The sequence below is a fragment of the Triplophysa dalaica genome, chromosome 16, assembly GCF_015846415.1.
Source record: "Triplophysa dalaica isolate WHDGS20190420 chromosome 16, ASM1584641v1, whole genome shotgun sequence".
Lineage (NCBI taxonomy): Eukaryota > Metazoa > Chordata > Actinopteri > Cypriniformes > Nemacheilidae > Triplophysa > Triplophysa dalaica.
This window is the reverse complement of record NC_079557.1, coordinates 16420197-16445631: the sequence shown is the minus strand read 5'-3', so window position 1 is coordinate 16445631 and position 25435 is coordinate 16420197. Positions and strand designations below refer to the sequence as shown.

The 25435-nt window shown below is 41.4% G+C and overlaps 2 protein-coding genes across 2 annotated transcripts in view; one reads left to right on the top strand and one right to left on the bottom strand.

Moving 5' to 3' along the window:
- The first annotated feature begins 15 nt into the window (after positions 1-15).
- On the top strand, positions 16-17883 carry pde6a (phosphodiesterase 6A, cGMP-specific, rod, alpha). The gene is given in 23 exon segments (XM_056769466.1): positions 16-775; positions 3049-3201; positions 3456-3545; positions 8756-8896; positions 9966-10040; positions 10157-10184; positions 10187-10220; positions 10527-10593; positions 10759-10806; positions 10998-11147; positions 11497-11640; positions 11761-11826; positions 11910-12056; positions 13198-13305; positions 13797-13906; positions 14116-14203; positions 14311-14411; positions 14741-14848; positions 15006-15069; positions 15551-15625; positions 15928-16011; positions 16792-16960; positions 17440-17883. Coding segments are annotated over 23 exon segments (2574 nt in total). The 5' UTR covers positions 16-298; the 3' UTR covers positions 17487-17883.
- Positions 17884-18071: 188 nt separating this feature from the next.
- Positions 18072-25435, bottom strand: part of ppargc1b (peroxisome proliferator-activated receptor gamma, coactivator 1 beta) — a 51258-nt gene continuing 43894 nt past the window's right edge. Inside the window, exons 11-12 of the mRNA XM_056769467.1 lie at positions 25214-25344; positions 18072-22901 (exon numbers count right to left, since the gene is read on the bottom strand). Coding sequence (XP_056625445.1) covers positions 22810-22901; positions 25214-25344 — 223 coding nt within the window. The 3' untranslated portion in view covers positions 18072-22809. The remainder of the gene's footprint in view (positions 22902-25213; positions 25345-25435) is intronic.

The following is a 25435-nucleotide window of genomic DNA, read 5'->3' as shown; positions in this document are numbered from 1 at the left end:
GTTTTTTTGTTCAATAAATGTTCAGCTGGGAGCTTCTAGAACCTTGAACACAGTAGGTTCATCGAGCACAAACATTGTGTAAAGACCCAACTACATTTGTTGACAAATATTTTGATATACTGGATTAATATGTGACTGCTGTCATGTGTATGTCATAATCCCAATTACAATTGGACAGGATTATGTGGCCTCTTTAAAACAATCTCCAATAATCCCTCATCTTTCTCAGTTGGATACACACAACAGCAGAGCTTCTAGCGGTTTCATAGAAAACTCCAAAGCGTAACATTTCCCTGACATGGCTGCAGTGGACAAGGATCTGGCCGAGAAGTTTCTGGACAGTAACCCCACATTTGCCAAGCAGTACTATGACACCAGATTCCGGGCAAAGGTCATTTCTGACCTTCTGTCGACCACTAAAAAAACCGAAGTGGATATCAGCTCGTACCACGAGCTGAACTCTGTAGAGGAGTGTGAAATCATTTTTGATATGGTGAGGGACATGCAAGAAAATTTGCAGATGGAGCGGGCGGTCTTCAACCTGATGCGCCATCTCTCCTTCATGATGCGAGCCGACCGCATGAGTCTCTTCATGTACCGTCAGAGGAACGGTATTGCTGAACTGGCCACGCGGCTTTTCAACGTCCATAAAGACGCCACGATGGAAGAGTGTCTGGTGCAACCAGACAGTGAAATTGTGTACCCACTGGACACAGGCATTGTGGGACATGTGGCCACTGTTAAAAAGACCGTCAATGTAACTGATGTCACACAGGTAGGGTTATTATTATGAACCATGGTCAGGAAGCTTTGCATCAATTAAATGAATGTGTAAGTCACACAATGGCCTGAAGAGGGCAGTACAAGACATGTATTTTGAGAATTTAATTTCATGATTTGGCAAACAATGTAATTAATTATACATAATTATTCTGAATGCGTATTCTCTGCTCTGTATATACGTTTTGGTTGTGCAGTGATTTTTATGATGGCCAATAGTTAAACAAGCTCTTCATGTGCGTGGATTGGAAAGACGGGATTTCATAACAATTCTTGGTGGGCCATTGCGGTTTTGGGTGATAAACTTCACTTGATAAATGTGCAGTAGATATTGCACAGACATAAAGTATGATTCAATGTGCTTTGTAGAGACGACCATGAAATCCTCTCATTTTGATTAGATATTGCTAACCATTTTTCAAAAGAAACTGCTGTCTTTGGCACACGGTGTGCTTCGGTGCCTCTCAGACAGCAAAATACTTTTCTCCGTGCTCACAATCACTTAGAAGAAAAAAAATACTCAATTTTTGACTATGGTTTTATGTGACTGAACTGCCAAGCAGGTCTCTATCAAAACCCGGAGGTGGCGACAGCATCCTTTCTATGGCTGACTGCTGAGTAACCAGAAATATTCACAGCACTCTTATATAGTGGAATATGATATGCATTATATGTTTATTTGAAATGCGATGCCCTCAAAACATCTGAGGGGATAGAGTGGTTTCAGACCAGATTTGAGTTGAAATCATTGTATCCATATTTAGTTTTATAGTGTGTGGTCCATTTACTGCATTGATGTGAAAGGCGAGTGCAGGATTAGGAAAGGTAGCTTCACTTCTCTATTGATGTTACAGGGCCTGGAAGGATAAAACCCTTTAATCTCAGTTGAATTAGAGCGATCCTGGATTATATTTAAAGGTCACTGGTTTACGCAGTGTCCCCAAGTCAGCAGAATAGCGACGCTTGCCTTGACTCCATATCTCTCTCTCTGCTCTTATTCCCAATTCAGTGTCAATGAGATACAAAATATGGAGAAATAAATCTCTGTGTTGAAGATATGAGTGAAAATCGATATATAAAATGGAGTTGAAATTCAATTCCAGTAACGATTTAACCATGTATTTTAAAATTCTCATTTTCACCCATAGTGATGGGAAACCTTTGTTACATAAGAAAAGTACAAAAGGCTTCGCAAATTGTAAACTCTGCTCTAGAAGTTTTTTAGTCTTGCATAAATGATTTTATTTTATGCGTATGCGTTTAACATTTTGTTATACAGTGGTGTTAAAAAGTATTTGCCCCTCCCTTCCTGATTTATTGTTTTTTTTGCATGTTTGTCATGCTTTAATGATCCAGATCAGAAAAATATAATACACAAAGAAAAACAAAATTTAGTTTTTAAATGATGGTTTTCTTTATTAAGGGAAATAACAATCCAAACATTTCTGACCCTATGTGAAAAAGTAATTTCCCCCTAAACCTAATAACTAGTTGTGCCACCCTTGGCGGCAACAACTGCAATCAAACATTTGCGAAAGTCTTTCACATCTCTGTAGAGGAATTTTGGCCCACTCTTCCTTGCAGAATTGTTTTAATAAAGCCACATTGGAGGTTCTTCGAGCATGAATAGCCTTTTTAAGGTCATGCCACAGCATTTCAATTGGATTTAAGTCCGTTCTTTGTCTATGCCACTCCAAAACCTTGATTTAGATTTTTTTAGCCATGTAGAGGTGGAATTGCTGGTGTGAAAGTGACGGAAAAAAAAGTGAACGTGACCTATTTGTCAGGTATGCTGTCAGGTATACAGGTATGTTTACATTTAGGATTTGAAGTGGAAGTTATGGAAAAAAACTGTAGAAAGTTGACTGTAAGTGAATGCAGAACATGTGTGTTTCCATTTTAACTTATAACTGTTTACATGAGTAACATATGAAAAGTTTGGTTTCCAAAATGAGATAATCTTTTTAAAAATATCAAAATCATGTTTTTTTTATTGTGCATTCCAATTTTATATCAATCAAACTGCAGTTGGTTTGTTTTGATTTAGGCCATAAAATACGGCTAATTTACACAATAAAACACAAAAAAACATGATAACATCATAAATATAATTTTTATTGTGTAAGTTAGCGTTTTGTCTGTTATTATGGCTTAAATGAAACCAACTGCAGTTTGATTGATATTACATGTATGAATATATATAGCATGTTTAAAAAAAAACACCTCTGTGAGAGTTATCTCAATGTATAAATGTGCTTTATTGTTTAGGACTGTCACTTCAGTGAGTTTGTGGACACTCTCACAGAGTACCAAACCAAGAATGTGATCGCAACCCCCATCATGAACGGCAAAGACATGGTGGCTGTTATGATGGCGGTCAACAAGATCAATGGCCCCCATTTCACAGCTCAGGATGAAGAGGTACGAGCCTCACTTCTATTCTGTATACAGAGGTTTTCTCTACTTAACAAACAGCTCTGGTCTTGATATGGATGCTGAATTGTAAACAGTAATGATTTATATTTAAACACAGATATAAACGAGTTTCACCCTAATAAATTCCACCCTGGATGGATAGACAGACTGAACATTAAATGCAATGCATAATAAAACCATTTGAAATGAATGAACTTGAATGAAACATTAAAGGAACATGTATTCAATGTGTCTCATAGACACTGAAGAAATATCTCAACTTTGCCAATCTCGTGCTTCGAGTGTTTCACCTGAGCTACCTGCACAACTGTGAAACCAGACGAGGACAGGTGAGATCTGCGATTGTGATGAAACATTAACAGTTCCCTTTCTGTCGGTCTCTCGACGTTGTGTCGAGAACGACAGATGGGGTTCGCCCTTGAGAACCAATCAACGCTGACTACTATAGAAAAGGCCAATGAAATTTGTGGAATGAAATTTGCATGCCGGTCTCCGCCCCCGGATGTCCGGTTTAAAACGAAGTCGGCGTGCAGCATTCATTTACTTTTTATTCTTCAGAGCTTTCGCTCATGACTACGAACAAAACAAATTCAATGAATTCTTCTTCTTCTACATTGCCGGATCTACGACGTAGAGCAGCGGCTCGTCCCTACCTGCAGCGACCTTCCCCTGGGCGTCTCTGCGGTTCCGGAGGTGTTCGAGATTATTTCTAAAAAGGTCCTTTTCAGGACTGAGCATTCTCCAGCACGGCATGTCCCGCTGTTCTCTTTGGTGCAGCACCCTCATCGAGGAGGGGGGATGGACACGATTGCTGCATTAGGTGTCTGGGCATCCAGCACGCTGAAGCAGCGTTCTTTGACACATCTTGCCCGCACTGCGGGCAGATTGTTATTCAGAAGTTGCGGTAACGGTGGCTATCTTCCTAAGGGAACCAGCCACCATTTCGTCTGCTACCCGGGCCGTGACATCGGTGGCTACGACCCCGAAGTACGCCTGTATTAGCAGCATTAGTGATGTGGGGACCTCTGCGAATGTAAACCCGCCAGCCAAGTGCTCACGGGCCGATCGCACCCCGATTCGCTCTTTTGAACGTTCCCCAACTGGCGGTGGCATACCGTCCGGATCCTCAGGCACGCACTCGGAAACGATGTGTGACGTAGCAGAGATGTCGCTCGCAGCATCGGAGGGATACTGGCATCCGACTCTGACGAATCCTTCTCCACCCACAGCGGTCGAGCTCAGGAGGAAGCAGAAGTGATGTCAACCGTGCTAACCCGGGGATACGTGGTTCCTGAGGTCGGAGCGCGGTGCAAACTGTGCCCACCCCTGGTGCCATTTTTTTCCCCCGGAGGTGCATGAGGAGCTGTGTAAAACTTGGAGCGCGAAGGGACACTGACGGGAAGACCCCAGGGAGAACAAAAAATGGGTACTGACCTTCACAGCCATGGCTCTGATCGGTGGGTACGGGACGGCTCCTGCCTCGTCACCAAAGCCGGATCCTTCTCAGGGCCTGGCGCCCACTTACTCAGAGTTTTTCGGTTCTCCCCGGGTGTACTTGGAGCCGATCACACACTCCACTGGACTGTGCTCGGCAAAACCGACCTCACACATGACAGATGTCACCACTCTCAAACCGACAGTGCGTGCCGTTGTCCTGCCAGGCAGGCAATAAGGCAGAGCCAACCTTCCCTCCGGGGAAACCCCCGCGACATACGGTTAGCTCTGCCGGCCAGCGAACCACCCTAAGTGGGAATGGTGAAGCAGACCGTCCCCTTGGTCCCCCTTTCACAGTCCCTGGGAGCTTGGCAAAAGTTGCCCACACTGTCTCTGTGGCTGATGCGGACGGTCTGTCTTGGCTACTCGATCCAGTTCGCCAGGAACCCTCCCAAGTTTCGGGGCATCATCTCTTCCTCTCTCAGAGGCAGGGATGCCTCCGTACTTCGGGCAGAGGTCTCCACCCTTCTGGCGAAACAGGCAATCGAGTCCGTCCCTCAAGCCAAGATGTTCAGCGAGTTTTACAGCCCGTACTTCATCGTTCCCAAAAAAGACAGAGGGTTGCGCCCCATTCTAGATCTGCGTACCCTGAACAAGCACCTTCACAAGCTGCCGTTCAGGATGCTCACGCAGAGGCGCATCCTGACATCTATCAGGTGTCAGGATTGGTTCGTGGCAATCGACCTGAAGGACGCTTACTTTCATGTCTCGATCCTCCCTCGACACCGGCCGTTCCTACGGTTCCCTTTTGAGGGGCGGGCATATCAGTACAGAGTCCCTGTCTTCAAAGGTCTTCACGAAGATCGTGGAAGCCGCCCTTTCTCCCCTTGGGGAAAAAGGTGTGCAGGTACTAAACTATCTCGACGACTGCCTTATCTTGGCACACTCGTGAGATCTGTTGTGTACACAGAGGGACCTGGTGCTCCGGACACCTAGATCTATTGGGATTTCAGGTCAGCCGAGAAAAGAGCAAACTCTCCCCAGTGCAGAGCATCCTCTTTCTCGGTATGGAACTAAACTCTGTCACCATGACGGCGCAGCTGTCCGCTGCACGCGCCCAGTCAGTGTTGAACTGCCTGGAGCACTTCAGGCTGTCGGCGGTCCCCCTGAAACCATTTCAGAGGCTCCTGGGACACATGGCGTTCTCCGCGGGGGTAAAACCTCGCGGATTGATGCACATGAGACCGCTTCAACACTGGCTACAGAGTCGAGTTCCGAGGACAGTGTAGCACACCGGCAGCTGGCATATCAATTGCCTAGAGTTGTGGGCTTCGCTACTTGCGCTGAGAAGGCTCCGGCTCTAGTGCAGGGCCAGCACGTGCTGGTCCACCTGGACAGCACGACACCCGTAGCGTACATCAATCGCCAGGATGGCGTACGCTCACGGTAGCTAACACGACTTGGCCGATGCCTCCTCCTGTGGAGTCAGCCGGTGATCCGCTCCCTGTGAACAACACACATCCCAGGTGATCTGAACCAGACAGCCGACATGCTCTCGTCAGTATACGCCTTGCGGAGAGTGGCGACTCCACCCCCGTGCAGTCCAGCTCATTTGGGTGCTGTTCGGACAGGCACAGGTAAACCTGTTTGCCTCTCACGGCACCACCCATTGCCCACTTTGGTACTCCCTGTACATGGATGCCCTTGCGCACAGCTGACCGCGGGATGGGCGGAAACACACCTTCCCCCCCAGGAGGCTCCTTGCACAGAAACTGTGCAAGGTCAGGGAAGAGGAGCACCAAGTGTTATGGGTTATACCGCACTGGTCTAACCGGCTTCAGAGTTGATTCTCTGGACAGCGACTCCCCCTGAACCATTTCCCTGACAGAGGACCTGCTCTCTCAGGGGAAGGACACGTTCTGGCATCCCAGATCAGACCTCTGGAACACCCATGTCTGGTCTCTAGACGGGACGAGAAGATCCTGAGTTGGCTACTCCCCCTTTACGGCAGAGACCATCACCCAGGTTAGGGCCCCATCTACTAGGCGGTTACACGCCTCTAGACGGCGCCTCTGCTCATCCTGGTGTCTCTCTCAACGAGAAAGACCCACTGAGGTGCTCGATCAGGATTGTGTTGTCCTTCTTACGACTGAAGACTAACATCTCCACTCCACACTTAATGTGTATGTAGTCGCTATCACCACTCATCACGACTCAGTTGATGGAAAGTTTCTAGGGCAACCTGACCTGGTCACCAGGTTCCTAAGGGGCGCAATAGGGCGGAATCCGCCTCACCTCCGCTCCATACCCTCTTGGGACCCTAACGTGGGTCCAAGAGCCCCTCAGAGGTTCCGATCTTCCTCACCTGACGAGTAAGACGGCCCTCCTATTGCGCTCGCTTCCTTCAAGAGGGTAGGGGACCTCCAAGCATTCTCTGTGTCCCCGGATTGCCTTAAATTCGGCCCTGGCAAACCCTCACGTTATCTTGAGACCCAGGTCGGATACATGCCCAAAGTTCCCACTTCTCCCTTCTGGGAACAAGTGGTGGACTTGCAGGCGCTCCCCATCGGGGAGGAAGACCCAAACCCATCCGTGTTGTGTCCTGGACCGCACGCAGAGCTTCAGTAGCTCTGACCAGCTCCTTGTTGGTGTTGGAGGACAGCAGAAGGGGAAGGGTGTCTCCAAGCAGAGGCTGGCGCACTGGGTCGTGGATGCCGTTACGACGGCATTCCGATCTCAGAACCTCCCATGCCCACTGGCAGTGAGGGCTTACTCCACACAGGGTATAGCCACCTCCTGGGCACTGGCCAGAAGCGCCTCTCTAGTAGACATCTGTAGGGCTGCGGGTTGGGCTACGCCCAAACACCTTCGCAAGGGTTAACAACCTTCGCGTAAACCTGGTGTCAGCCCACGTCCTGCGTGGCGACATGTAGGACTGGCATCCGGGGGGGCGTATGCCTGCGAAAGCACCTTTCCCACCCTCCAAGAGGTTGGGTCAGTGTGCTATCTACCTTTTTTCTTACCCAAACACATGGCTAAGAAACTGGTACCTCACCAGCCTTCCTTCTTACCCAAACACTGGTTAAGAACAGGCATTCCATCCATCTCTAAGCAAGCATCCCCTGGAGGTTGGCTGGGCAGAGCAGCCTTCCCCCTTAGGCCGGGACACCATATGACCTATCACAGATAGCTCTAACCGGACCTAGTGCTACCGGACACTGTATCACCACCTCCGTGGGCTGTTCCGTCTGATGTATCCTCATGAGAATGGTTCCCACTCTTGGCAACCCATGAGCTTCCCCAGGTGGACCTCCACCTTGCGGTTATCTACTCAGTCCGCGCGTTCCATGCGTTCTCCTCCAAGGACGAGACCATACCTACATCCACCATATTCCTCCCCACGATTAGAAGGTGGCCTCTGCATGCGCATCCCTGATTAAGGAAGTTGCGCTTACCCGGTGTAAACCCGAGCCGGACGGCCTCTCGCCAGTAGAGAGCTAAGGCCCCGTCCGTGAAAGGTTACCAGTCAGGACTGTACCCATCTTTCTCCTAGAAAGCTCTGGAACCCCCGTCCACAACACTGGAAGGTTACAGTTTCGCAAAAGCTTCGAGCTGACACGCCCAGGCCTGTTACCGTCGCTTCGCCAGAGATCGTGACGCGATACAGCGTTGTGGCGTTTTCCATAGGTAACCCCATCTGTCGTTCTCGACAGAACGTCGAGAGACCGACAGAAAGGGAACGTCTTGGTTACGTATGTAACCTCAGTTCCCTGATAGAGGGAACGACACGTTGTGTCCCTTATGCCACAAACATGTCTCGTATTCTGCTGCAGTCTTGAGAGGCTTTCGGGCTCTTCAGAATAAGAGGTAAATGAATGCTGCACGCCGGCTTCCTTTTATACCGGACATCCAGGGGCGTAGACCGGCATGCAAATTTCATTGGGCTTTTCTATAGTAGTCGGAGTTGATTGGTTCTCAAGGGCGAACCCCATCTGTCTTTCTCGACACAACGTCTCGTTCCCTCCATCAGGGAACTGAGGTTACATACATAACCAAGACGTTCTCTTCATGTTCCCAACGTAAACTTCATGATCTTGTGTTGAAGGTGTTGCTTTGGTCTGCAAGCAAAGTGTTTGAGGAGCTGACTGACATTGAGAGACAGTTTCACAAGGCCCTCTATACTGTCCGAGCGTTCCTCAACTGTGACCGGTACTCTGTGGGACTACTCGACATGACCAAAACCAAAGTGATTATTTTTTATTTTTATGTTAAATTATTATGTGCCTTAGTAGATTTTATGAAAATAAATTATTAAAACATACTTAATATAATTATTTTCCTCTTTTTTTTTTACAAATAACTTGATATAAAATAATGTAAAAATCCTGGGAAATAAAACCTACTCATGTTGGTTGTTAAGATTTTGTTGATTTTGTTGGAGTAATTTTTATTGAACAAATTATTAAGTAAACCCAACTCAATTTATTATATTAAACACCCATTTAGATTGGTCAAATTAATTTTACCAATTTATTTTGTGTTGAGACTACATAAATATTTTTTGTGGCTATAACTTCCTTGACAGTTGATCTGTAGTTCTCAGCATGCTTTGCATCTGCCTGCAATAGGATATACATTTTCCAGATTAACTGTCATTTTATGTGTTTTTCAGTTAAAAGAAAGACTTGTTTGCATTTTGTGTTGATGTATCTTTGAGATTTAATAGAGTTTTGGTATTATACTTAAGTTTGGGTTTTTTAAGTTGGTACTGTTGTTCAGAAGAGCGGTGCTTGTGCCTAGTGTGAGGGAGGCAGTATATTAGTCATAAGGTGTTATTTCACTTCTTGAGCAGTAACTCTGCTAATACCAGTATAGAGACCACCCGTCTCTTCTCATTTGACCATCTATGTTGTAAAATTAGTACATTTTATAGTGGGGTCCAAAAGTCAACCAGTAGAAATGTTTCTGTGACTTTATAATTTATATCAATTTTTTTAATTTGCAAATTATACGGTCATTCTCATATTAGTTCAAGATTAGGTGAAACGCTAAAATAAAATTGTATATGAATTTCAAATTGGGTTATTTTGTAATCACTGTAAATTTTCGCAATAATCGACTTCCAAGTCCATGTTTAATCCTGATGATCCTTCAGGGAACGTTTTTGAAGTCTCTTATTCTTTTAACGTCATTTTTCTTAATCCTGCAACACTACAAAAACACTTTGGGACCTCACTGTACATGTATATTCATCTCCATATATTTGTGTATTATTGTCTGGCCAGATTTTCACACATTTATTCTTTTGCATGTAGGAGTTTTTTGATCTTTGGCCCGTACTGATGGGAGAGGTGCCACCGTACTCTGGACCAAAGACCCCCGATGGCAGAGTAAGTGACACTTCTTATGCTCATCTTCATGTGTATTAATAATCACGTCAAAGATGCAAAATATCCATTAAAGAACCATCACATGCTGTTGTATGACAATATACATTTTCCTTTAGGAAGTGAACTTCTACAAAGTGATTGATTATATCTGCACGGAAAGGAGGACATTAAAGTAATCCCGTAAGTCCAAACAATTTATAGCATGTAAAATGTGAATATTTACCACCACTTGGCGTTAAATTAAAGCCCAACAGCGTGTGCTAAAATGGATGTCAGTTTTCAGCATCTTGAAGCATGATTAGATTTAAGCTTAATGGTTTCCTGAGGCCACACATGCACATTTCATTTCCTCTTATAAACATGTTAAGCAAAACTGATTTTCTTATTGTGTAAGAGAACATAGTCTAACTCCACAGATATCCATGAATTAAACATTTAAAGCTACTGCATGGTTCCAGTCAGACACATTTGCATTTGTCATTCCAGTAATCCAACGGCTGACCACTGGGCGTTAGTTAGTGGACTTCCAACCTACGTTGCTGAGAACGGCCTGGTGAGAGACTAGACCTCCATTCTCCACAACTGCCACCACTTATCAGACAAACAGAAAGCCATTATGGTTTATAAAGTTCCTGTAAATGATGGATAATTGTAATTCTCAGAAACAGTATTTAATGGCCATGTGTTGTCTACTGATCGTTACTGCTGCTCTTTTCAGATCTGTAATATCATGAACGCCGCTGAAGATGAATTCTTTAACTTTCAAGTGAGTTCACGTACTTCTCCTGTCTCAAAGTAGTTACGCTTAAGGGCAGAAGTGTAGGAAGCTCTTAAACTGGAATTAGCTGTGTAATCAATGGAATTGGTGAAGTGATTTCAAAACTGAGAGTTTTGCATTAAACTCGTTTGCATTTTGCCCAAATGTATCTTGAATGAGGTTTATTTTCATTCTTCTAGAAAGAACCTCTAGATGAATCTGGATGGACAATAAAGAATGTTCTCTCCTTGCCTATCGTGAACAAGAAAGAGGAAATCGTTGGCGTGGCCACATTCTATAATAGGAAAGATGGAAAGCCATTTGATGAAATGGATGAAACGCTAATGGAGGTATATGAAGCCAGAATATGGAACGGTACTGATTCATAGCTATAGAAATAATAATGGATGGATCAACACGCTCTGCATTATTCATCTGTGAATAACTTTACATCTTTTCTTTGTTTAGTCCTGAAAGTATGACATGTTCTCATTGTATTATGCTGAGGTTTGGGTGGATTCTGATCCAAATAAATCTTTGAGTTTCACTTTAATGTAGAACTACAGTCTGTTCCTGAGGGAACTTGTTTTTTTCACCAATTAATTTGATCTGAGAAGCTGTTTTTGATATTCTTGTCCTCTGGTTATGTAATTCAGATTCAACTAGCTTCGTGTCAATCTTAATGTGAATGTATTTCAGTCACTCACTCAGTTTCTGGGCTGGTCAGTGCTGAACACAGACACGTATGACAAGATGAACAAGCTGGAGAATCGCAAGGACATATTTCAGGATATGGTCATGTACCATGTCAAGTGCAGGAAAGATGAGATTCAGAATATCTTGGTGGGTTTCTGCAAAATGACACAAAGCGAAATAGCAGGAGATCCTATTTGGCTTCATTGTGATTAATAGTTTAATAAAAGTAAGAAACTTTGAACATCAACAAAGTGAAACTCTGTGCAGAACACACGTGAGCTGTATGGTAAAGAACCCGATGAATGTGAAGAGGACGAGCTGCAGAAAATTCTGGTAAACACACACACACAAAATAATCAATGTAATGTTAATGCTCTTTTTAGAACTGTGTGTCCTGATGCTGTTGTTTTCTACAGGTTGGTGTGCTGCCAGATTCAAAGCAGTCTGAGATCTTGGAGTTTCACTTCTGTGATTTTGAGTTCTCTGAGTTGGACCTGGTGAAATGTGGCATCAAGATGTACTATGAGCTGGGTGTGGTGGACAAATTTCATATTCCACGTGAGGTGAGTGCGGTATTCTGCCATACTGAGTTGTGCCCTGTTTAAACTATTAAATGTAAAATTGATAGTACATACATATAGAAGTACAATGTTTTTTGCATTTAGTTATAGTTCAATAGTATATTAATATACACGGCTCTAGAGAAAGTTAAGAAACCCTTTTAGTTTTGCATGTAATTGTTACCTTTCCAGTCCACTGTTTCTGACCCGGTTTTCACCCGCATAAAAACACCTCGGGTGATATGGAGCCTTATCCATTTCTAAAATACACGTAAAAACAATATTATTGTTTTTTTTTTTTTTTAATTTGATTAGATTTTTTTTCTTGGCACAATTCATTTTCTTTGTTGTTATTTTAACCGGTCTATCCCACTTGACTTGGGAGAAAGTTCTAATTATTATAAGTAGTTCACAGTTATCAAAATGTATTGTTTTGCTTAAACGTATACCTACATATATCTAAATATAGTACACTCTGATTATTTTTTTCTGCTTCATTGAGTTTACATTTATGCATTTGGCAGACGCTTTTATGTATTATCCTATACATATCATATTCATTTATACATAGGTATGTGATATCCTCTGGGATCGAACTCACAACCTTGTGTTGTTAAGGCAATGCTCTTACCACTGAGCTACAGGAAAGGCTATGTTTAGACAAAGCTGCAAGCTGTAACGTTTAAACCAGAAAAATCAATGTTAAGTACTGCTTAATGTAATGATTTATAATTTAAGAGGTTGCCTTATTTGTTAGGTTTTTTGTTTAACAAACGTAAAGACACAGTAGCCACATAAAGCTTTCCTGTAGCTCAGTGGCAAGAGCATTGCGTTAACAACGTGGGTTCGATCCCAGGGGATTGCAAGTAGCTTTGTAAAATGTATAGGATAAAGCATTGTAAGTCGCTTTGGATAAAAGCGTCTGCCAATTGCCTAAATGTAAATGTAAATAAAGTCACCTGCAATTTTATGTTTCAAACACAGATGGCGACTGAGAGGCAAACGTTACGGATTGCACCTTTAATAATTTCTAACTTTCCATTTCTAACGATTCTGTTTTCAATTCTTGTTCTGTTTACTCCAGTCTCTGCTTAGAAGACTGATGCTTGACATTAACTTGCTAAAAACATTTGTTTGTCTCTAGACACTGGTGCGGTTTGTGTACTCCGTCAGTAAAGGTTACAGAAGGATCACCTACCATAACTGGAGGCACGGCTTCAACGTGGGCCAAACCATGTTCACACTCCTCATGGTAAGAAAACCTGCGCAGAACAACATTACAAATGCTCATCTTCATCAACATAAGCCAATACAATTTTAAAAAAATTACTTGGTCACCCTGCAAAGTGAGAAGAATAATAAACAAGCCAGTTTTGTTAGGCTAGTAGTTACACGTTTGATGAATTTTCCCCTCTGAGTGTGTGGTGCGGATTTGGAACATGCTCAAAGACAGCCCCACCTTCAATTCATATTCATATAAAATGGCAGACGGCCTCATGTAATTAAATCAGCCATGTGTAAAGCTGCTCCTGGTTAAGTCATGTGTAATAACTGTGATCTGGCTGTAAATCAGGCAGGATTGAGGGCAGCAAGAAACGCAGGCCAGCGAGTTAATGAGCCTCTCTCCGCACTACTCTCACGCCTCACGGAATCTAATGACTCCTCACCAGTCAGCATCAAAGGTGGTGTGTCTAATACAGGCTCCTCCTTGAAATCTATTAAACCTGTGTTGTCTTGATTTAGACAGGTGACCTGAAGCGTTATTATACAGACCTGGAGACGATGGCGATGGTGACAGCTGGACTCTGTCATGATATTGATCACCGCGGCACGAACAACCTTTACCAGATGAAGTATGTGCTGGTTTTAATGAAGTGTCAACCTCCTGCTGCTCTTAACAAGAATTAAAGGAAAAGTTCACCAAAAAACTGTTAAGAGACAAATTTTCATTCTGGAATTTCTAAGACATCAGATTTTTGTCACTTATTGTTGATGTATTACACTTATTAAAATTCATTCTGGTTTTCGTGAATGTACGTCTGTGTTTTGATGATTTTGTCAGGTCTGGCAATCCACTGGCAAAGCTGCACGGCTCCTCCATCCTCGAAAGGCACCATCTGGAGTTTGGAAAAACTCTGCTTAGAGATGAAGTAATGCTGAAAATTTAATGAATTTTTTTCGCTTTTTAAAAGCTACTGTTTTCATCACAAATTTGAACCCACCTCTTTTTATTTTGCCTAAATACTATCTTTCCAAGTCCTTGAATATCTACCAAAATCTTACCCGGAGACAACACGAAACTGTCATCCATTTAATGGACATAGCTATCATTGCAACAGACCTGGCCTTATATTTCAAGTAAGAATTTTATCGTTTATGTCTTGCTTTTTTTTATCAATTAAAAAACCATAAAAAAACAACAATGTTCCCAACAATAAATATTCTGTCATTTATTCACCCTTTTGTCACATCAAACCTGCATGTATTTCTTTCTTCTGCAGAGCACAAAAGACGATATTTTGTAGAATGTTGGCAACTAAACGACGGCGATTGACTAAATTGACTTGCAATGGCTTTGTCTGCATACAGTAGAAGTAAATGGGTACCGCCATTGTACGGTTACCGACATTCTTCAAAATATCTTCTTTTGTGTTTTGTGTTACTTGTATTTGAATGTGCCTCTGCAGAAAAAGAGCCATGTTTCAAAAAATCGTGGATCAGTCCAAGACCTACGAGAGCTGGGATGACTGGACGAAATACATGATGTACGAGACGACTCGGAAGGAGATCGTCATGTAAGCGTTGCGAAAAAATATGTTTCCGAAAACGAATATCTATGTGTCCAATTGACGGATTTATATACTTCTAAACTAAAATGATACGCAACAGCTTGTGTCATTTCTATTTCGTAAATGTGAATACAGTGTGGTGTTTTGGCTTTGGTTTCCGCAGGGCAATGATGATGACTGCGTGTGATTTGTCGGCCATCGCCAAGCCATGGGAGATACAGAGCAAGGTTAGATATTCCTAATGCATAATGCAATATCGCTACAACAGCGATGTATTCAGACACGTAGGGCAGCCAAGGGGGTGACTGCACGAGGAAATTAAATATCTGGGCTTTCAGCCAGCGTAATGAGACCAAAACTCCATTCATATGATAATGCATCAAAGCTTGTGTGTTTACATTCAGAACGAACATAGCCTTTTTTCTGGTAATGTTGTTATTATATTCATGAAAGTAGATCTGAGAACAATGATGATGATGGTGAATTTCATAGCTGCAGTGAGACGTGCTATGCTCTCGCCGAGTGAAAACTGTTGTAGAGCAGACACGTTTTTATCATTAAATCTCTAATACATAGTTTATATGTACGATTTGGAAAATAATGCACATCAAATTCATATTAGCATCTGCTAATGCATGTAATGGACTATAAAGACAGAATGGATTCTGGTTTGTTATTGACGTTGTCTGTATGTTGTCTGTCCTCCAGGTGGCGCTGTCGGTGGCTGCTGAATTCTGGGAGCAGGGTGACCTGGAGAGAACAGTGCTGGAGCAGCAGCCCATTGTGAGAATAAAGGGGTGTTGGGGGGAGAAAGAATGAGAAAGTTCCCATGGGTCATGTAGTGATGTACAGCCTATTATGCGGTGCAGTGAATCAGACAGATCGGTCGCAACACTCCAGTCAAACAGACCGCTCCCCGACCCCCAGTCTTACTCAACCGTGATTGTAAAATTGTAGGAATTTAATGTCAGCTTTTGAGTCCCATCAAACTTTCCATTTTAGCCGAACATTTTTTTAGCCCTGCCATTGCATTGGCTTTGTGTAGGTTGTGATACTCCGTTAAGTGCATGCTGTTTCCCTTCCAGCCCATGATGGACCGGAACAAGGCGGATGAACTTCCCAAACTGCAGTGTGGTTTTATTGATTTCGTCTGTGCTTTTGTATACAAGGTGAGGTTCTGCCATTTCGATTAGTACACAAAACTACATATGGGACTATACATCGATCCGTTCTTCTAAATGTTCACGGGATCCTCCCGAGAGACCATCAGGAGACCGATACGAAATCATCTGCATAATTTCTCAGCGCTGATCTTGATCATATGTCTCGAATCGTATTGAGCCTAAGTCTGCTGGAATTAGAGAACGTGAAAGTACTGAGAAACACAAAGCTATCAGGTCTCCAAATACCAAAACTCATTTGTCAGGTTGTCAGGCTAATGGCAGGTGCACCCTTCACACTTCATGTGCTTGCTGGATATGATCAATCTAGGCAAATGTCTCATTTGCAAGCATCATATAGAGCTGTGTTTCGAATTATCGAGGGTATCTTGAAACATATGGGTTCAGAATAAGATGATGAAAGAATTATCATTTTAAATGAACAAATCAAATCATATAAATGTTGTGAAAAAATATCTAGCACGTTAAAGATCAAAATCACCAGGCAAAAAATGAATAATGCTCATTTTCATGTCGTTCCAAACTTGTGTGACTTTCTTTTTCAGAACACAAAAGAAGATATTTTGAAGAATGTTGGTATCCAAACAACATTGGACCCATTGACTTTTATTGTATGAACACAAACAACTGAGACATTTCTCAAAATATCTTAATTTGTGTCCCACAGAAGAAAGAGTCGTATCCAGGTTTTAACAACATGAGGTTGATTAAATGATGATCTCTTTGACGCATTGATACAAGTATGCAACCCTGCCCTTCCTCTTGCAGGAGTTCTCACGCTTTCATGTCGAGATCACGCCCATGCTGGAGCGTCTTCTCAACAACAGGAAGGAGTGGAACGCTCTGAAGGAAATTCATGAGGCCAAGGTTGCAAAGCTGGATGAGGCCAAGAAAGCTAAAGAGGAAGCGGGAGCTGCCGCATTAGCTGCTAAACAAGGTACACGGTGACTCAAACTGTCTCAAAAGCTTGTAAAAACATCTAAAGCTTTTTGCCGCAAATACATTTTACAACTTCCTTAATCTGCTGAACAGAAGATATTTTAAAGAACTTTGGTAACAGAACGGCGGCGGTACCCATTCGCTTCCATTGTATGGACACAAAACCAATGCAAATCGATGGGTACGCCAGTGTTTGAATGCCAACATTCTTCAAAATAAAAAAAATTGTTCTGCAGATGAGAGAAAGACATACAGGTTTGAAATGACAAGAGGGAGAGTCAACCTTTTACGGCACTTATTTATTTACAATATTATAACATAGATCACGGTTATTAATGTCACAATTTTGATCAGCACTGGTATATTGCGAAATCCCTAGTTCAAATCCTCACACCTTAAAGAAAGTTTTATGTGTTATTATTTAGTGTAACCTACAGCTAATAACGTGTTTATTTACCTGATCTGTGTTCCTCGCAGGAAGTACAGCACAGACATCTCAGTCCAAGACCTGTGTTATCACCTAACTGTCTGACCATACAGGAAGACATCTGTGGTCCCGTAGGTTGGACAACTTTTATTATATTTGTCCTGTTAAAATCATCAGTTGTTAGTAAATAAAAACCTTTAGGTAACCATTAAGGTTCTGTTGCAAAGACCCCAACAATGACATCATGGATGAGGAAATATCATCGACAGAAGGGTGGGCTTTGTGTAGTTGTTATCTCATGCACTTTATTATTGACACGGTTTGGTAGTTGGGGAGTGTGTATAGAATAGAGCTTTCTCACACTCGATTGCTTAAAAATATGTATTAAAGAGTGTCGCTTCTGTAACTGTTGAAAAATTCACATTACACTTGTAGTTATGTTTATTTATATATATATAGTGATGTTTAAAGCTTTGAATAAAAGATCAATTGAGTTTTTTGTGCCAGGTTGCTTTTTTAAAGCCAAGTAACTGTTGCTGTGCAAAATCTGTAGTCTGCCTCAAGTAATGCAGTACTCTCTCTCTCTCTCTCTCTCTCTCTCTTTCTCTCTCTCTCTCTCTCTCTCTCTCACTCTCTCACTGGGACATACAGAACAGTCTTACAAAAGCATTGGATAACACCTAAGGGGTGTTGGCGTAATCAACTAGGAAGGCTGAGAGGTGATTGGCAGGGCAGCAAAAGGGGGCGGGTTCATCCCTAGAATTCACGTCATGTCACAGACGCACTCGGCTCACGTCAACAGACCATGATGTCATGTCTTGTATTAAATTTGCCTCATTCCCACAGCAAAGAGGCGGAGTCCATAAATCTGCAACCGCTGCAAAAGCTAAAAAAAGCCCTCTGACGTGAAAGCAAATACAACTCAAAGATAAATGTGCATCCCCACACGCACACACACATGGATATGCAGTATGGGAATGATCGTTCTGACATCTGAATCAAAAACCAGCTAAGCGGTAAATTGCCAGCAACCTTCCACATCGATGTATTAAGATAGGCTTCATTCAGCATGTTCTGCTACATACCCTCAGCAAATAAAAAACCTAATTAGCTTTGCTATATAAAAATTGCAGGCACGCTGCATGGATACCACACAGATTTGCTATGGGCTGCGATTCCAATGCAGCAACGAATCAGACAGCTTCCAGCTGAGCTATTCTGTGTGTACATTCCGTAATGTCGCTGGAACGTCGAAAAAAAGGGTTTTAAAGCTGATGCTGCAGAGTTTTTCAAAGCCTTTGTTTTGAGATGCACAGATTTGATATTAAGCATCGGTCCCAAGAATAGGCCTTAATTCTACGGACGCTATTATTGCAGTCTAGTATGCTGCTTGATGCATGCAGAGAAATTCAGTAAAAGAACAGAGAAGAAAGAACATTGTTCATTATGGGTTTTATTTTTTGGAGGCAAAACAATGAATATATGTACGTTTTTTACAGTATATGGGGATCAGTTTCTACAGTTTTATAATGTAAACAATCTCGGCAGAGAAACGTGTTCAGTTTAAAAGGAAGCCATTGCCTGCTTTTTTAAAACTATGTACATGAATTAAAATATAATTTATGACATCAAATAATTACCACTATATAGATAATTCGATCTAGGAAACTAGATTTTTAACAATTTAAAAATACTGAAATGCATTTGTCTCCACATTCTCAAAGACGTATGAAATCACACGATACCGAAAAAAACCAACACCATTTAAAAGACATCCAAACTAAGAGGCATACAGTATAAATAAAAAAAAACTCAAAATAAAACAAATATATGTAAAAATATAAAATCTTACTAGCAGTATTTACCAAAAACTACTTTAAAAAAGAAAAATCATAGTGAATCTGATGTAAATAATCACACAAGAAAATAAACAAAACAATGAGAGAAGCAACGGATGCCCTTTGACTTGGATGTCAATTTCACACAACGCAAGGTCTTGAAGCAGCAATAAAATGCGACGTGGATGTGATGACATCATTGTTAACTAATGCTCTGGCACCCAATTGACACAAACGTTTGATCTTAATAAACATTTTTATATGTAAAACAGACAATATCTGATTCTTAGGGCAAATTCTCTTCGACCCTGCAAGAGTGTACTTTGCGAAAGACAAATGTGTAGGATGATAGTTGTAGTGAATTAGAATTGGAACTAAAAAAGAGAGATCGCATACAAACACATACTCGCACATACATTTAAGGGCCAAGCCAACCGATTGTGACATTCGTGAAATGGATTTGATGTGGTACCACACTACTTCCGTGTCCAAACATCAAATGTACTTTTTGGTCAACTTGTCTAGCGAAAACTAAAATGACTGGAAAAAAAATGTATTGCATTTTAAGAAGGTTCCCTTTGGAAGGTATTTTTTTCAATATATATGTTTATTTGGATCACCTGTACATTCTAGATTGACAGTGTAAGTTGAAACGAAGTGTTCTGAAACACTGAATAAAATGTTCTATAACAAATTATATCTATATATTTATCTACACAAACACACAAATATATATGTATATATATATAATCATATATATGTATATACCTTTTATAATATGGCTGTACTGAAAAAGTTAAATTACTTCAATAAAGAAAACACATTGGATTGTAAAGGAGATCCAACAGAATCGATAGCTTTGTTTTCCCCTAAGTTTAAGGCTCTCCTTGTGAGATTGGGCCGTCTGGGTATTGATCTCATAAAAAAGTCCACCCGAAAAATCAGTTTGCTAATTATTCAAGCCGTTTCATCTCTACCCCGATGGACAACATACAGTACTCTACAGGATCCCTTCATAAATTCGCCTGACGCCCTTAAAGCAACCAATCTCATCGATAAATTCTTTCAGTTCATGAGAAAGGCTCTCTTAGATTAGCGCTATTGCATCTCAATTGCATAAAAAATAAAACATATTAAAGTCATATTAAAAAAAAAACATTTCAACATTTTCTAAAGGGATACTTTATACAACTGTGTTTGACTTATGAAGCCATATCAATGAAAATTCCCTTCTGGGTTTCCCTGTATTGCTTAGCGCTGCATTAACCTCTGCTCTTGACAAACATTGACCAATCAGGGCCCCCCTTAAACCACATGTTACCACATCGCTGTATAGGACGGAACCATACATCTCATGTTAACACAAGACAGTGCTATATACACATTATTTACCTCTTTTATATATTTGTTTATATATAATCATGTAAACCAGCACATTCTCTCACTTGTTTAGTAGTATACATACTAAGCGCAAACGCTTATTCAGATCTTATTCGGCGTTTTAGAATTCCCAGGATTGTAATATTCAGAAAGTAACTGCTCGGTACCGTAAGAGGGAAAGCCGAAAGGCACATCCTGATAGGGTACATTAACACTGAATAAGGCTTCAGTACTTAAGTGTGCGCTCTAGTCAAGTCAAAAGAGAATTCAATCATGTAAACATCCAGGTTTGGGGGCGTGTTTCAAATGAGGCAATTGGATAAAGGGGAGAGGCAGGGATTATGCGCAAGTAAAGAGGCAGACGTCCCTCCTTACACCAGCACGCACACACACACCCGCACACACACGACTGTACTACAACAACAGAGTTCAAGGATTCAAGAGGCGACCCGCAGAATAAAAGCGACAAGTGTGGGAGAGAACAGACTTCAACTCCCATCATATAGTAACCCGTTCCTAAAAGACACGGACGACACACGCAGTTATACACAGGTATACAGTTAGACTTCAAAAAACAGACATCGAGGACAAATTTAGAATTAGCCACAAAGTAAGAGCTAGAAAAACCCGCAGATCTTCCCCTGTCGGGACAGTGTTACAAAACTGAGTGTTTTGAGCTTCGAGAGAAAGAGTATGAGAGAGTGACATGTAAACAAAGCAGAGATACGACCATATCTCTAATGAGATTGAGCTCTGGAAAGATCTTTCTCCTAGTTTACCGCCACCCTTCTCTCAAGAACTGCAAACGGGAGAACGTGGTTGGAGGAACATCCAGAAGTGAAAGCCATTGGACTTCATCTGGATGTCCCGGGGCTATGCTGCTGGTAGAGTCTAGCCAATGAGACCAAACGGATGGACGGACGGTCTATAATCGCTTTTGTGACGGGTACATTCCATACTTCGAAATACTATGACTGTTTCTGTCAAACCTGTTGAATTTGTTTGTTTTTGAGGGTTTGACGGATTCTGGACGCGACTGAATTTGGTTTAGGGAAAAACATAGGTAACCCTGATAGCACGGGTACATGCGTTTACGTCTGCAAGACTTTTTTCATTGTTTGCTCATCTGCAATACGTCTCTGAGACGTCTGCTGTTGGATGTCATATGGACATCTAGAAGACGCTGTAGTTATTTTGATTGAATGTAAAACTTCTAAGACGTTTAGCAGATTTTTTTCACAGCAGATGTTTTCTTGACCTTCAGATCTTTTGTAGACATCCTACGTACTTAATTTCTCTTTTTATTTTTGCCTTGTTTCCAGTACAAATATAAAAAATTATGTTAATCTTAAATCAAGATAGGTTTACTTCAGAGGCTAAGTGATTTTTTCTAAAATAAAATTTTATAACAAGTTGAATAATTTAATTAATTTATATACAGTACTTAATAAAGAGGTAAAAGTCCTACCCCATTGGCAAATATTTGTATTTTTGGGTCAGAAAACAGACCTTAAATTGTATTTTTCTTCTGACGAAAATGGGATTTAACGATTTTTTTAGTCGCATGATTTGGACTCATTGGCGACCAGCAGCAAAAAGCCCCATCCAAACCAGAAACGGGCAGAGGGCGGATAAAAGAAACACTACCTCGTTTGAGTGCATAGATGAAATCAAGGAAGCACTAAAATTACAAAAAGACTATTTTTCTTTCCTTTTTGATTTGTAAACTCTACCTTGTCAGGACTTTTTTGTTTGCGTTTTATTAATCCACTTTTCATCGTAACACACGCACAAAGAGTTAAACATCCACAAAGGTTCGCTAATACAAAGCAGTTATTGTTTATATATTTATACGACGAATTGATAAAAGCACCTTGCAGGTCTATGAAGAGTGATGGAGGGGTAAAAACAAAATTAAAAAAGCACACACGCACGTCACGACAACAAACGGAAAAGAGTGCGGTTTGCTACGAAGCCCGTGCCACTCGCGACATCACGGATGGCGTTCAAGAGGCAGCACTTGTGTCCATGTTTTCAAAGCTGTTCGTTTGTGTCATCCTGCCCCGGTGTCCTCAAATCCTCAGTTACAAGTGACAAGGTCCATTTTCTTTTATTCAAATGTAAACATGAAGAGGTGCCTTGGTTGAGGTTCTGAGTCGAGTGTCGGACAGGGCGGGGACGCTGCAGGCGTGCTAAGGCGTTTCAACGATGGAGGCTTCTCTGGGCCTCCTTCAGTAGAGCGTCAAAGTCCAGTGCATCGTACTTGCTCTTTATTGGTCCTTGGCCTGCCTCATCTAAAAAATTAACATTCGTAGGTTAGTTTGTTTTAAAACATACACTAGCATAAGAAATATTTATGCTTCTGGCTATAGCAGAATATAGTCATAATGTAATACCCCTATAGACTTCTGTGTTTGAATACATTTAGAAAGCCATTAAATAGCTCTCTGGGGTACTTGATTCTCATTGGTCAATTGTTAATGGCCACAAACTTTCACCATTGTCTGTGACAGCCGCTGCTTATATCATTTCTTTTGTATCACTCCACACTCACTCAAATCCATATCTCATGTCCATTTATTTACTAATTTGGTTAGTGGCCATGTAATAAGGGGAAAAATGTAGAGTCGACAGTTCATTGCAAAACAAACACCATTAGATTCTGATCCTCCCGTCAGGGTTTATTTTGCAATAGTCTTCAGCTGACTGTATATATATTAAATCTGTATATAAAATACATTTTATTATATGATATATTTTACAATAGTCTACAGCTTACTGTATATATATATGAAATCTGTATATAGGATACATTTTATTATATGATATATTTTGCAATAGTCTTCAGCTGATAGTATATATATATTAAATCTGTATATAGAATACAATTATATTATATATTATATCATATATTTTGCAATAGTCTTCAGCTGACTGTATACATATATATATATATATATATATATATATATATATATTAGTGGTGGGCATAGATAATTTTTTTAATCTAGATTAATTCCAAGATTAATCTAGATTAAAATGGCTCATTTGAATTCTGCCAAAGGCATTCAGAATATGTGTGCTACCCAAATAATGACTAAAAGTAAGTCTTTGAGAACGGGTTTCTCAAACCAGGTGGCGCATTAGACCAGGGGCTCATCTCCTTTTTCCAAAATGCATCACAAACTGCTTGAGAAAGCTGTTCTACTATGATAATTGGTGATGAAAATAAGTTATGTTCAATAAGATGTACTTGTGTTTACTTTCGCATTAGCTAAGGGATGATTTGCGTTTAGGTGGTACTTGAGACTGGAAGAGCTCCTACAGTACATTTACATTTAGTCATTTAGCAGACGCTTTTATCCAAAGCGATTTACAAAGAGTGAGGGAGCAACAAGCGATATGTCATACAGGAGCCATAATACATTAGATCTCAATACAAAGTTACTGGTTTCAACTAAAGCTAGACCACTACCTGTTGAGAGAAAGTGTTTTTTTTAAACCAATTCCGCATTGCACAAGGTGCAAACAACCTTAGTCTTGTCGATGTTTCTATTGGGAAGCTTCTTAAAAATTAATATTCCCTGAAGCAAACCCGGCGGCTTCATAGCTGCATCCATGTTGGCACGTCACGTTTGATGCGGTAATTTCACAGTAACGTTATGTTGTGTTCAGACCAAACGCGAATGGCGTGTCAAGCGCAAGCGATTTATATGTTAATGCAAAGAGCCGATAGACCTAATTGCTGCGCGAATCGCGCGAACGAAGCCCTGGTTATGAGATGATGAGGCGGCGCTAAGGACGCGAATGAAGCCCTGGTTATGAGATGATGAGGCGGCTTCTGCTTCCGCGAATGATGCGAATCACGCGAGTTGAAAAATCTCGTTCTCGCCCCGTACAGTGCAGTTAAGCTGGTATACATCCGCGCTAAAATATCAAGGTGAAAGTCATCATAGCTTGCGTAGTATAGACCCAGCTCCCAACCCAACTTTGAGAATAGATTAACGGCGACATTTTTTTTATCGCGCGATAAGAGTCTCACTGCATTAACGGCGTTAACGCAGTTAACGGCCCACCACTAATATATATATATATATTAAATCTGTATATAGAATACATTATGTTAAATTATATATTATGCAATAGTCTTCAGCTAACTGTTAATATATTAGATCTGATTATAGATATATTTTATTACATTATATATTATATATTTTGCAATAGTCTTCAGCTGACTGTAGTACATATTAGATCTGTAGAAATTTGGTACGGTATATATATATACCGGATCAGCATGTTAGGGTTGAATAATGAGTCTGGTTTAAAACAACAAACCATCAAACAAACTAAGTGCAAGACTTCACAATCGCTTAGTTTTACTGCAATAGCAAAGCACACTGCGATGTACCGGCCCGCACTATAATTAAACCTGCACCCTGCGTTTTCAAATAGCTCAACCAATTTTTTTTTCAATTTAAATGCAATTGAAGTCGAATCAGACTGTTTATAAGCTTGGAATTAAGACTATACCTTTCTCTGACGTCCTGTAACTCAATACAGAGCACCAGACGTCTGACGCAGATACAACATCTCTATGTTCTCTTACCCAGATCTATGTAACGCTTCCTGCCGAACCGCCGGCTGCCATTCCCCCCGCACGGACCTAGGGACTCCCACCTGTGCCGTTGGGTCTGGCCGTTCTGTGATGACCTCAGAGTGATGACTCCACAACGCTCCCTGCACACAAACACACAGACACATCAATTCTCCGTCCTCCTGGTCAATGCTGAAAATCATAATGTCAGGCGAGTGGACGGAAATTGAACCC